This window comes from Culex pipiens, chromosome 2 (assembly GCF_016801865.2).
Source record: "Culex pipiens pallens isolate TS chromosome 2, TS_CPP_V2, whole genome shotgun sequence".
In the NCBI taxonomy this organism is placed as follows: domain Eukaryota; kingdom Metazoa; phylum Arthropoda; class Insecta; order Diptera; family Culicidae; genus Culex; species Culex pipiens.
This window is the reverse complement of record NC_068938.1, coordinates 150,227,904-150,242,045: the sequence shown is the minus strand read 5'-3', so window position 1 is coordinate 150,242,045 and position 14,142 is coordinate 150,227,904. Positions and strand designations below refer to the sequence as shown.

At 39.9% G+C, this 14,142-nt stretch overlaps 1 protein-coding gene across 3 annotated transcripts in view; it reads left to right on the top strand.

Annotated features, from left to right (window-relative positions):
- LOC120421455 (rho guanine nucleotide exchange factor 11) overlaps window positions 1–14,142 on the top strand; it is a 156,593-nt gene that overhangs the window by 45,879 nt on the left and 96,572 nt on the right. The window contains exons 3-8 of one of the 3 annotated variants that reach the window (XM_039584666.2): window positions 2,628–2,823; window positions 2,894–2,986; window positions 5,952–6,009; window positions 6,419–6,552; window positions 9,634–9,813; window positions 11,802–12,779. In XM_039584666.2, the coding sequence (XP_039440600.1) occupies window positions 2,628–2,823; window positions 2,894–2,986; window positions 5,952–6,009; window positions 6,419–6,552; window positions 9,634–9,813; window positions 11,802–12,779 (1,639 nt within the window). The remainder of the gene's footprint in view (window positions 1–2,627; window positions 2,824–2,893; window positions 2,987–5,951; window positions 6,010–6,418; window positions 6,553–9,633; window positions 9,814–11,801; window positions 12,780–14,142) is intronic. The other 2 variants (XM_039584668.2, XM_039584667.2) reach the window with 2 other exon arrangements.

Sequence of the window (14,142 nt, the reverse complement as noted above, 5' to 3'; positions counted from 1 at the left end):
TGACAAGGCATATCTTTAATGGTTTATAAAGCATTTTTTTGCTTTCCCATCGACCTCGACCAGAGCTGAGGAATGACAAAAACTTTGAATAATACTTGTACTAGCCTAAATAAAATGTGTACCAGCCTAACACATAAATCACCAGGACTTTTTTAACTATACATAATCAAGATTACACACCACAGTTTCTCCCAAATCAATCATGGTCCTCGGAGACTTACTGAAGATGCGAAGATGCTCAACACAGAGACGATGGCCCAAACTCGTCCGGCTCTGCTGTTTTTCGCTTTTCGTTGCCTCGACTTCACATCGGTAATGAAATAATAATCGCATATATTTTTCTCAAATTATTGGCTCATTTTTGCAACGCTGATGATAGCTTTCCAGCTCTGTGGAGCAGACAGATGCTGATGTTGATGTTGATGCTGAGTTCAGATCTTATTCGACACTCTCTTCCACTGCCTTAATGTACAGATCGTTGATCGAGTGACCGTGAATGAAGTCGGGAGTTGAAGGGGCGGGGAACCCGTAGACGACCGTTTAATGATGCGCAATTCCCGTTTACTTCGGGTCTGGCGAGTGAGCAGGAAGGGGGAGGGTGGTGCGCTAATGTAATGATCTGTTTCTTAAATTTTCACTTCAACGCCGATGGGTGGACCCCACCGCTCCCACAGCAGACTGGATCTCCCGCCGATCGTCGTCTTTGCCGGCGTGTATAGTAAGGTTGCACTTGTTTTCCTCTGCGTTCATTCACAGACTTTTTGCCATGTTTGTGGGATGCAGACGGGCGCGCATCAGCTGGCTATTTATATGATGGAAATGATTGGGATCTTTTTGGTTGACTCGTTCGAATTTTGAAAAAATAAAATAAAATAAAATAAAGGTAAAAGATACGGATTTTTTTTTGTTTCAACATGAGTTATATATTTATTCAACAAGGTTCTAGGTTCTATTAGAGTAAGTCGATCTATTGCAGGACGCTAATATCTGGTGAACTGCCTTGGCTTCGAAAAGCTGAATTTCAAACAACAAATCATTCATGTCGCCTTCCGTATTTGATATTGTGTCCACTATAGGGGACCTTATCGATCATTATGCGGAAAGTGAAAACCAGGAGTCCTAGAACACGTCGCCAGAACCCAGCACCGATTAATTATCATTCAAACCACTTACAATAAGGTGTTGATCGCTTCCACGAATTGTTCAAAAGAAACCGCATTTGAAAGTTTTATGTGCCAGCCGGGCACTCCTCTACAGTGCTGAGTTTGCTAAACAATCGAGACCGCTTTTTAGCACTTACCTTACCCCCTCCCAAGTCAGCCCGGTATGGTCATTCCTCAAACACACTTCCAACGGTGACTCCAACGGTTGGTCAACATGTCCCACCAAATGACTCGTGACCGGCAGCAACAGACAGTCAGTGTGTGATATTCTATTGAATTCATCTCGCGGACATCTCGGGCTAGATTTCTCGCTGATTAGCTCATACAACTCCGGATTGGTGATCGCGGGCACCTTTGCACTCCCCCAGGCCAGTTCAGTCCATCCGTTTGGTCATCAGTCCAGTCGAAAGTATTGGCCCGAATGACGTGGGCCAAGCCGTTTGCCAAGATTATCTCAACCGTGACCTGTAGACGGCCGGGGCCAGCGCAGCGGTGACATCGCATTTGGCAGTTCTTTCGGAAATCGGCTTTTGTTAATTGTTCAGAAGTTTTTGACAAACTCTCAATATTAAAAAAAAACAAAAATACCTCCTACAAATTTGAGAAAATAATTGACAAACAAAAAAGGAAAACAAAATTATGTGGGGCAATTCATCTTATTTTTTTTAACATGGTGAGATTTCATCTAGACTTTGGGCCGATGGTTTGACACCAACTGTTGCCAAACGAACGGGGTGACGGTTTAGTTTGACACCCCTTTTACACGGAGTTCACACACACTACCAAACGTTTGTTTTGATAGTGTGCGTGGGCGCCGTTTAAAAAGTGACAGTTCGTCACTTTTTAGTTTGACTTTGATCAACCAGCGGGGTACAAACTAAAAAAGTGTCAAACGAAAAAGTGACAAACCACCGGGTTGTTGAGTGTATGAACAAAAAAAAAAAAAAAATGAAAAAAAATATCATTACCTACAAACAATAAAATAAAAAAAGTTCTTTTTGTAGGTGCCTTTGAAACACGCTACCAACTTAACAAATTCAGAAACTTGTGGTAAAATGTTTCATGTTAGAAAGTAAAAATGAAAGCTATTTTAGGTTTAGCAATTAACAACTTATCGAGTAAATTATAACTAATAATTTTATGATAAGAAGCTCTTTTATTAGTTAAAAAGATTCAATACAGCATTGTTAAAATAAAGATTAAAATAATAATCATGCACAAAAATATCAAATGAATTCCCAGAGAACCGCCCATATTGCCGGCAGGCCTGTCCGTTCCAATCGTTGACCCAAAAATAAACATTACGAATATTAGTTAGTTTTTTGTGCTGATTGTGTGTTTTTCATCTTCTTTTTTATTCTCTTTTTCATATTTTTCGGTTCCATTTCTTGGCTTTTTGCATGACAATTTGCCTGCCTGTGCCTGCTCGTTCCGCTATGACGCGTGTGTGTGTATGTCATCCAGGTCACCGCTGCACCACCACAATCGTACCTCGTCCCGGAACAATCTCAACGGGAATGCCACCCACCACCACCAGCAGCACCACCAGTCCCAGAACCGGCCCCAGACGCTCACGCCGACCCGGGACTCGCCGTCGAAGCCGTCGATGTCGGGCCTGGTGCTGACCGTCAACAAGGATGCCAACGGGTACGGCATGAAGGTAAGTGAGCAGAGTGCTGGTTGTTTTGTTGGAGTTTCGCAGTAGTAACTTGGTTTGTCCGTTTCCGAAGGTTTCCGGTGATAAGCCGGTGTTTGTGGAGAGCGTTAAACCCGGTGGTGCCGCGCAGAAGGCCGGACTGATGGCCGAGGATATGATACTCAAGGTAGGAATCTTTTATTTTTTATATCTTTAATACTTTTTTTTCGTGTTTATCAGTAGTTATAGAAAAAATAGAGCAAAACTACAGATGACTAGACTTAAGTTCTGTTAGTGCGATTATTTTCAGTTATATATACTTTTCAGATTGATTTCACTATGTGGGTCATTCCAGGTCAACTGAATACACTTTTGGACTCGACCTTCACCGATTTGGACCAAACTTGGAGGGAACGTTCGACTATCGATAGTTAACAGAAATCCCAAATTTTTTGCTGATTAGACCATCCCTCTATTTTTTGGCACCGCCCTCTTTTTTGCCGATTTTCTAAAAAAAACTTTTTTTCTTTTAATCATAACTTTGCAACTACTTGTGCTAAAGACTTTCTACAGGTTGCATTTTATAGAAAATTATCCTAGGAATTCGATAAAAATAAAATGTTAACCCTTAAATGCCCACTAATATTATATTTTAACGTTTTATGTATTAAAAATCAGTTATAATAAATTCCTTATGTTTTTATTTATTTTATGTTATCACCATCGTGTTCCCCAGACAATTTTAAATAATAATCAATGTAGACCTCAAACTAAAATGAACTATTGGCGAGATACAGCGATTTTACTGAAAAAAGTTTGATTTTGCGCTGCACTCTGTCGTATGAATTCAAATCCGAAAAAAATTCTCACATATAAAAACCGAACTATGGGGGATTCATCCCTTTTTGTTGAAAAGTACACCTTGTAGGGTAGGGTAGTCATTAATGAGACACTTTTGGTTTTCAACTTTCAACGATTAATCTAATTTTTTCATCAGCATGTTTTAATGAGCTTTTTGTTGCATTTTCTTTCTTTTAATGTGTTCTAACATTGACCAAAATATGAGATCGATCCGACATGTATAGCCAGAGTTATTCAACTGTCAATTTTGCCAACATGAAACTTTAATTAACAAAAGTTATATTAAAAAATATTTATTTTTTTTTGTAAAATCCATATATTTATACCAAATAACTTTGTATTTTTGGTCCAATGAAATTAAACTCTATAAATATGCCAAAAATCACTTTTAATTCATGTTTTGAAAGATTTCCATGGATTTTGAAAAGTTTAATGAAGAAAAATCAAATTGTCTCATTGTTACCCATGGGCTGAAATGAGTGGGGAACAATGAGACAGCCCTGGATTCTGGGTATATTCTAAATTTTGGCCAAACCTAATGCTAGGACATTGTAGCCCAACTTAATCCCTATGGAACGTCGAAAGAAATTTGAAGAAATATTAATTTTGGTGTAAATGGCAGCCTACGAGCGAAAAAGTATTTTATGTCCATAATTTACATTTACACCCCAGAATCAAACATTTATGAATAACTTTTCAAGGGAGCGTCCATAATCAAAGCCACTATTATGGCAGATGTGTATCTAGTAGATGACTACTCTACCCTACTTCCAAGTGCTGCGCAAAATCATACCTTTTTCGGTAAAATCGCTGTATCTCGCCAATAACTTATTTTAGTTTGAGGTCTACAATGATTATTATGTAGAATTGTCCGGGGAACACGATGGTGATAAAATAAATCAAATAAAAATATAAGGATTAGGTCAAAACTGAATTTTAATACTTAAAACGTTAAAATATAATATTAGTGGGCATTTGAGGGTTAAAATTTTATTTTTATCGAATTTCTAGGACAACTTTCTATAAAATGCAACCTGTAGAAAGTCTTTTGCTCAAGTAGTTGCAAAGTTATGATTAAAAGAAAAAAAGTTTTTTTTAGAAAATCGGCAAAAAAGAGGGCGGTGCCAAAAAATAGAGGGATGGTCTAATCAGCACAAAACTTGGGATTTCGATAGATGAACGTTCCCTCTATGTTTGGTCCAAATCGGTGAAGGTCGAGTCCAAAAGTGTACTCAGTTGAGATGGAATGACCCATGTTTTAGCTTTGGAAAAAAACACTCGAGTCGGGTATTCCATTTGCAGCCTTAAATAGTGATGGTTTGGAAATTTGGTGCTAAAGGAATTTTTATTTTAAATTAGACGCTCGATTTGATGGCGTCATCAGAATTCCGAAAAAAAGTATTTTTCATCGAAAAAATATAAAAAATATAAAAAAATAGTTTCAAAAATTCTTCAATTTTTTTTTATTCGGCTGTAAAAGTTTTTAAGACTTGTAATTTTATTGGAAATTTAATGTACTTTTCGATTCTTCAAAAATAAAGAAGGGTAATTTTTTTCATTTAGAATAAAAAAAAATCATTTTAAAATTTCTAACTTAGCAAGAAGTATAGCACCGCAAAAACTTGTTTTGCGCAAAAAAAGATGTTGTTGTTTGCTGACGTTTGCTTCTAATTGCAATTATTTAAAAAGTTAGGAAAAGTTAGAGAGTTTCAAATCAGTAAGTCTTTCTTGATATTAGGCATAATGACGTTAAATTCAATTATAAGTAAGACCGTTGCAAATATTTTTTGAAGTTTATGTCTCTCGGCTCTGACCAAAGTTGAAAAGGGGGCAAAAAAATATTTAAAAAATCAAATTACAAGCCTAGGTTTCAACATTTGGATGAAAAAAAAAACATTTCGTGGGACTGCACATTGATATTTCCTGAAAATTTAAAATGTTTTCAAAGGAGTTCAAATATGCTCAATATGATTATAAACGCAGGCAAATGCATTGTTACTGGTTTTCAGTTGATTAAACTTCAGTTTTCATTACAATTTTGAAGTTTTACGAAATAAACGGGGTAACATAAACTTTGAAAAATATTTGCAACGGCCGAAAAAGATTGTAAATATTATAAATATCATATTTTAAATGTACAGTAACATTTCAATCGTTTCGGCATTCTTTAAAAAATGCGCAATTCGATAATGTACCATCCCACTCACCATTTCTGCTTCCACGCCAGATGAACGTCAATCTCACATTTTTCTTTCTTTTCTCTGTTTTCTTGACTTTGTATCCCACTCTAGGTTAATGGAACAAGCGTACGATCCTCGACGCATACGGAGGTGGTGGAGTTGATCAAAGGTAAACAAAACAAAAAGTGAAACGAAGTTAAACAGGCAAAGTTAAGAAGTCATCGTCCTTCGGCTCTATTCTACGATAAATAAAAATATACAGAAACACGATCAGATTTCATAATTAAACTTCAGCTTTCCTCCGGCTGCGGTTAAACTCGTTCAATTTGCATTATGCAGTCGCGTTGCACAATTAGAAAGTTTAGGCTTCGGCTGATTGAGTTATTAAACAAGTTGACGCGACAAGGCGCGACAGTCGATATAAAAATAGCTTCCCCTCTAAGTTGGTGAAACTAAACAACGAACCTCAAGTAAAGGAGCTGAAGAGATTGACTTCCAACGCGCAACGATACTAAGATAAGATTGTTCACATAGTTGCTCGCACCATCCCTCACTTTGCTTATCTGTTCTTATTCCAGCTTCCGACATTGTGGAACTGACGGTGCAGCGAAGTAACAACAAAATGCAGCGGCCATCGCCTTCGACGACGTCCATCACGCCGACGACGCCAATTGCGCCGCGGAACAGCATCACCGCGCCCGTGCCCGTCGATGTAAGTGTTTGAGGAGCAATCCAGAGATCTCGGGGTTGTTTTGCGGTTGAGATCATTTCCAAAAAGTAGGATTATCTATTAGGGTGTAATATGGTCGCACGGAACAAAAAAAGATGTCTTAGTTTTTAGGGACCTAAAATAAACACAAAATTGGGAAAGATTGGTTTAGTCCCCACTTGACGCATTTCGATTAATGACCCAATCTGCCAACACAAATGAAATCGGAAAGCTCTTTTTCGATTTTTATGATTTTTTTTAACGGGTAATGTTGGTCCCAGGTCACGAATTCAAGGATTTGTTTGTATCCTGCATCAGTATTTAGTAACTAAAAAACGTTACCCAATCCACCCTTTGGTGGTTGGTGCCTTCCTCACATTTAGAGGGTAATGCTATCCAAAATTGATACAAAAGGGCGGACCTTTCAGTGTTCTATCAACTTGATTCATTATTCATACCATCAGATTGGGTAGTCAGATCTTCATAATTCAGGACACTTATGTGCTTATAACTTTTGATAGGGTTATCAGATCTTGAATCTTTTGAACTTTTTATTACCTATTCAACGATATGTCGCATGATAGATCCGGACAACGTTTTCATCCAAATATCTGAGATCCGGCCTCCAAAAAGTGTGTAAATAACATTTAAGTGCTAATAACATTGGATAGGGTTGTAAGATCTTCGATGTTTTAGGCTCATTTGAAAGGTCTTTTGATTATCTAACTAACGACGGGTCGTACGATGGACCCGGACAACTTTTTCATCAAAATATTTGAGATCCGGCCTCTGAAATGTGTACAAATGACACTTAAGTGCTCATAACTTTTGATAGGGCTATCAGATTTGCAATGTTTTGAGCTCATGAGAAAGGTCTTTGAAATACCTTTCTAAAAATGTGTGATCACCACCTTTTACAATCTTTCAAACTTTAGCCAGAATCGTTTTTTTAGCATAACTTTTGAAGTGCTTTACTAAACGTTATGAAATTAACTAGGGTGTTATGGGACCCCAAGACAAATCGAAAGAGACCAAAACGGTCCAAATCGGTTCAGCCAGTCCGGAGATAATCGAGTGCATATTTTTCGGTGCACGGACTCACACCCAGACACACGCACAGACATTTGTTCAGAATTTGATTCTGAGTCGATAGGTATACATGAAGATGGGTCTACAAGGTCGAATAAAGAAGTTAATTTTTAGAGGGATTTTAAAGCCTTTCCTCAGTAAGGTAGGGAAGGCAAAAAGCGTACCATCGTTGGATGGGTAATCAAAAGACTTTTCCTGAGCCCCGAGAGTGTTAGTTGTAGAGCAGTTAACTTCAAGATATGGGCTTTGGCAGACCATAATCAACTTTTTTCAATGTTTTTTGCGTAAAATTGCGATAACTACTCGTGACGGTTACATGAAAACCCCATACTTAAGAGGCAGTATTTGTAGATTCTGCTCGGTTTGTTCTAGAGGTCATATCGAGGTGCTCCGATTTAGATGAAACTTTCAGGGTTTGTTTGTCTATACATGAGATGAACTCATGCCAAATATGAGCCCTCTACGACAAAGGGAAGTGGGGTAAAACGAGCATTGAAGTTTGAGGTCCAAAAAATATGAAAAATCTTAAAATTGCTCGCATTTCCGTAAAACTTCATCAATTCCAACTCTCTTAGATGCATTCGAATGGTCTTTTGAAGCCCTTCAAAACGTGCTATAGACATCCAGGATTGGTTTGACTTTTTCTCATAGCTTTTGCAAATTACTGTTAAAAATTAATTTTTTTAAAACCTTAATAACTTTTCCCAACAGCCTCCAACACCCATACTCCCATAGGTCAAAAGTTAGGGAATTTCATGGACTATAAGCCTACGGTATTAACTTTTTGGCCAATTGCAGTTTTTCTCATAGTTTTATGGTTTTTCTAGAACATACATTTTACAACGTTGGTTTTTGCCCTGTATGCCGAGAAGACGGCACTTTTTGGTCTCAATTTTGTCATATTCGGAATCCTCGGACAATTTCACGTAAGTTAGAAGTATTGGAGTTGTAATATTGCTTTAAAAAATAATTAAATAAAACATTTTTGAAAAAAGAAATAGATCTTATTTACCCTATGCTCAATACGTCAAATGCTGTATCAAGTAGGCGAAAACTTGTTTTACCCTTAATCCGACAAAATGCTAAATAATATTTTAATTAATTCTAAATGGCATTTTTCACAATCAAATTCAAAATTACAACACCTCAACCTAATGTAAAATTTTCTGAGGATTCCGAATATGTCAAAATTGAGACCAAAAAGTGCCGCTATGGAGGCCTACAGGGCAAAAACTAACGTTGTAAAATTTTTGTTCTAGAAAAATCGTCAAACTATGAGAAAAACTGCGATTGGCCAAAAAGTTAATACCGTAGGCTTATAGTCCATGAAATTCCCTAACTTTTGACCTATGGGAGTATGGATGTTGGAGGCTGTTGGGAAAAGTTATTAAGGTTTTAAAAAAATCCATTTTTAACAGTAATTTGCAAAAGCTATGAGAAAAAGTCAAACCAATCCTGGATGTCTATAGCTTGTTTTGAAGGGCTTCAAAAGACCATTCAAATGCATCTAAGAGAGTTGGAATTGATGAAGTTTTACGGAAATGCAAGCAATTTTAAGATTTTTCATGTTTTTTGGACCTCAAACTTCAAAGTCCGTTTTACCCCACTTCCCTTTGTCGTAGAGGGCTCATATTTGGCATGAGTTCATCTCATGTATAGACAAACAAACCCTGAAAGTTTCATCCAAATCGGAGCACCTCGATACGACCTGTTTCACATCGGTGAAAAACTCGCTCTTAAATATAATTCTGGAGCAACATTTGAAAGGTGCGGTACAACATTGATCTTATGACCTTTCATTATACGTTTAAATGGGACGAATTGCAGACATTTTTACACTGTCAAAAATAACCCCGCAAACATTACATTACTGAATACCGCAGATGTAATATTTTGTAAGTGATGCGAAATTAAAAATCTTATGTCTTTGAAAAGAGATGATTGTTGTTGTTACATTTCATCGGCATCATCTAATGATGAACTCTTACATTTTAGCACGCCAAACAGCGCGAGATGGACATCCAGCGGATAACGACGCTCCGACTGATGCTGGAGCAGGAGCGGAAAAACCAGGAAAATCTGCTCGCCCGCAACAAGCTAGGCACGCCGGAGATAATACGGGCGGAAACGACAATCAAGAAGCTGACGGAGGAGATCAGCCAGATGTGCGGAGAGGTAACGCGAATAACGCATGATGGCACGCCCCTGCCTTTGCTTGTCTGTTGTTGTTTTTCCCTACATTTTTCCCGTTTCGTTGTATCGTTAGTCGTTTACAAGTTTTTATTTACGAATTCGTCGTTATACCCCTAAACTTTCATTATTCGCTAGATTCAGAATGCATCGAATGTCCGGTCTTTGTTTATCTGTTCCGTTGGCCGCCGTCAGTCAGCTCTACTCGCCAAAAGGCAGCCACAGATTGTCGAATGTTTATTAATTTGAGCGGACCCCGAACTGGCACGTGGGCCGCCGCAGAGATGAATCGCGCGCGCTCCTTCTTGCCACCCACAACTTGCCAAAGATTCAAGCATCACACAAAACTCGCCTAAAATAATAACATTTGTGTTAGTCGTGGCGCACACAACCACAACCACCAATCTAACAACTAGCAACAGTAATACAATCTCATTCCATTCAATCATTCACCATAGCTGTGGCCCGCCCGGAGTTGATCTCTGTGCAGCTGTGCACTCTGTGTCTTCTACCTGCTCTAGTCTATGGTCGCCGCTAACGTCCTAACCTAAAAAAAAGCCTCGCCGCGTGACCGCGACCGCCAAGCGATGTCGTCGTTGGATTAACCTTAAAACAAACCATCTTGCCTAACCTCGATGCAACTATCCGTTTAGATGTTTTGCACTCTGACTCTGCTAGTTGGTCCTTATCTAGATAAGTTTTTTTTGTTATCGTGCTCAACCGAGATTATCGCTCAAGATGAGAATAATTAGAGTTAAGTTCCCACCCGACCCTTAATAAACATTCACTTCGACAGACGGAAGGCAAAGTTGATGCGTTGAAACATTAGGGGGCATGCTAAATGGCTCGCAGTTTGATTATTTCAATCGAGAATGATTAAGTCAAGTAGAGTTACCGGTTTTTCCTATTGTTGATGATTATTTGTGTGCGTGTGATATTTTTATTTCTTAGATTTTGATTATTTGATCATGTTTTCCAGTAGATTGATTTGCCAGTGTGATATTTCTATCATTGATTTGTTTGCTAGTTCAGAAATATTCTAGTAGCGTAAGTTTCAGAATTCTTGGTTATTGATTTGATTGAATAACGCAGTCCAACAGAATTCAATTTTGTATGTCTCTCAAAGATCAAAAAAATCAAATCAAGTTCTGCAAAATTCTAGAATCATCCAAACATCCTTACAATCACTCCATAAAAAGAATCGTCCCAATTGGTTGAGTTTTGCTCGAGAACTAGTTGAAGTTACCGTTCCAATTTTTTTGGGGGGTTGGGAGTTGGAAATAAAAAATACTTTCGCTAACAAACTTTGTTCTCGAGAATCAATGGGTTAAATTGTTGACTTTTTTGTCATATTTCGACCAGGGCCCAATACCACCTCTGAATCAGTTATCGGCTTGTGTGGTGAGATTTGGAAACATTCTTCCAGAAATGATTTGATGATACACAAATTTTATCGATTTGCCACATTTTAAAAATAAAATTAAGTGAAAGTAACTAGGAGTTTTACTTTGACATTTTATTGTAAAATAAAAATTCTGTAAGGATTCAGGGAATTATTTCTTATAGTCTTGCTATCGCTCGTGTGCGTGGGATTAAGGTTGTGAAATGTAAGAGTTATCTTTTATCTACATATCAATGATTATGAATTGTATGGTTTGTGGATGTCGAACGCATCTGTAAAATAATTGAATGATGCTGTTGTGCTATTTTGTATACTTTCTTCTGACTTTCCATAAGTTGGTTCTCTTCTCTACATAGCTACATCACCAAAGTCAGTAATCTGCACCAGTAATCAATATAACTTCTTCCGAACTTTTGATCGACTCTTTGACTCTCTCTTCGCATCGAATCTGCGCTGAACTTCTTCAGCTCAACACTCACGCCCACCCACTACAAACACACACACACTATTACTTCACGAAATTCCACCACACACGTGTCGTTTGTTTCTTTTTCTTTCTTTTTAATTGCAGGACCCCTCCTTTCCACCATTTTCATCCTCCGCCACCTCACCACTACTTTTCCAACAACAACCGCCCTCCCACCACCATCACCACCCCCAGCCTCCAATGACCTCCACCCCCGCATTCCTATCCCGCTTCCCCCGGTCACTTTCGTCGCTGAGTTTGGGAACGAAAAAGAAATCCTCGTCCGAGAAGGACACCGGTTCGCCGAACATCACCACTTCCGAGTGTCTCAGTCCCACCGGCGGAGGTGGACACGTTGGGCTGAACCACGGCGGCCCGTTTCCGGCCTCCGGAACGCCGACGAAGAAAAAGTACAGCAATAGTAGCGTTTCGGAGCGGAACCATAAGCATCCGCAGCAGCAGCAGGACACTCCGCCGCCGCTGCCGCAGCGAAACATTCCAAAACGGTCGGACTCGTCGATGGACTCGGTTGACACCGTTGGGACGCGGCGGAACATCGTGGTGTCCGATCTGGATCATTCCGTACTAGTAGGTGGCCCCGCCGGCAATGGGGCCAGCAACAAGCAATGCGTTAGCAATAACAATAACAATAGTGTAAGTTCCGGAGGAGGTAGCAAAGCTAGTGGCAAGTCCAAACGGAAGAAAAATGGAAGTATGGCTTCGGAGGCGAAGGCCGAACCGACGACGATGTACCACCACGGTACGGAACGGGGTGGCGAACTGCAGGCGGAACCTCCACCGCTGCCGCCACGACAACCCGGCATGATGGAGGTCAATCAGAACATAATCCTTAACAATGACAACGTTGCCGGCCCGTTCGGGACCGGTAACTGCACCACCACCAGCAACAACAACAATAACAGCCGCGTTGGCAGTCCGGACGCTCGGCCACCACCGAACAGTATTAACACGCTGATGAGCTACCCGCTCGTATCGACCATCACGCCCGTCCGGGACAGCATGGCGTCGGCGTTCCCCTTCTCGAACCGGCTCAACATCGTGCAGCAAATGCAGCAAGCCGCCGTAAGTAACCTCGCGCTCACTCTCTCTATCAGCTTCCGACACCAGACACTGTCAACTGTCCTTCCCCCTGCTACGAACATCCGGATCTACCGGACTTCCCAGAACTCCTCTCAACTCCCAGAGAGTCGCACCACACAAAAATGCACCGTTTGAAGCACCCCAAAGTTCCCCGGAACCTGTGTGGGAATGGTTTTTTTTTCTTTGGGAGTGGGCTTGATTCACGTGTACATAAGACACCTCACCGAGCGTTGTGCTTTTTCTTTCTTGGATTTTTCCTCGGAATGGTTTTTGGGACTTGCTGGAACCTGTCGCTTCTACTAACCTGTGAATAAACCTGTCGCTTAACTAACAAACGTCTTTGGTGGATTTTGAACTCCCTAGATTGGGCATCGACTTCGTAGGTGAAGGGTCAACCGAAGTCTCATATAAATAGCTCACGTAAGTTTAGAAGTAAGCTGGTACAATTACCGATCCCGTATCTTTCAAGTGCCGCAATATTCGGCAGCAATTCGCAATAGTGGCAGTGCGTGGCCGAATGGTTACGCTGTCCGCTTTGTAAGCGGATGATTCTGGGTTCGATTCCCATCTGCTGCAACCTTCCATCGGATGAGGAAGTAAAATGTCGGTCCTGGCCTTGGTTGTTATGCCGTTAAGTCATTCCAGGTGTAGGAGTCGTCTCCATGCCATAAGTACAAACAACACACCAAACCAAGCCTACTCCGGTGGAATCGCTGGCGGCGGTTGGACTCACAATCCAAAGGTCGTCAGTTCAAACACTGGGGTGGAAGGTTCCTTTGAGTAAAAGAGGTTTGGGTGCTCTCCCCATCCAAGCCTTCGGACTCCTAGGTTCGAGTAGAAACTTGCAATAGAGACCACAAAAGACCCGGGGGTCGTTAATGTGGATGGTTTGATTTTTTTTCGCAATAGTTATGTGGTTACAAGGTCTTATCCGGATGTTGAGATATCATTTTTCAGGGTGAAATTTTTATTTTAGGTTTTCTATCTCAAATCTAGGAATCCAGGAATATTGGAAATGAAAACTTGATATTACACTTATTTAAAGCATTATCCAGAGTATGCTAATTAAACATGTATTTTCAATGAGGTGCTTACATATATTCAGAAATGTGTGATATTTCTTCATATAATGTGTAATTTAAGTATAGGTGGCTATGTTACAGGCATGACTTGTATGACAAAGAACATTGATACTTCAAAAACCATGAAAGTTTCGTTGATAAAGACAACTAATTCACTCTTATGGCCCAGTAGATGTCTCCCGTCGGAACATCCCTAAATGCCTCTAGCCACTTCAGACTTTGCCTAAAACAACGTACGAAATTGATCCTAACCCCATTGTTCC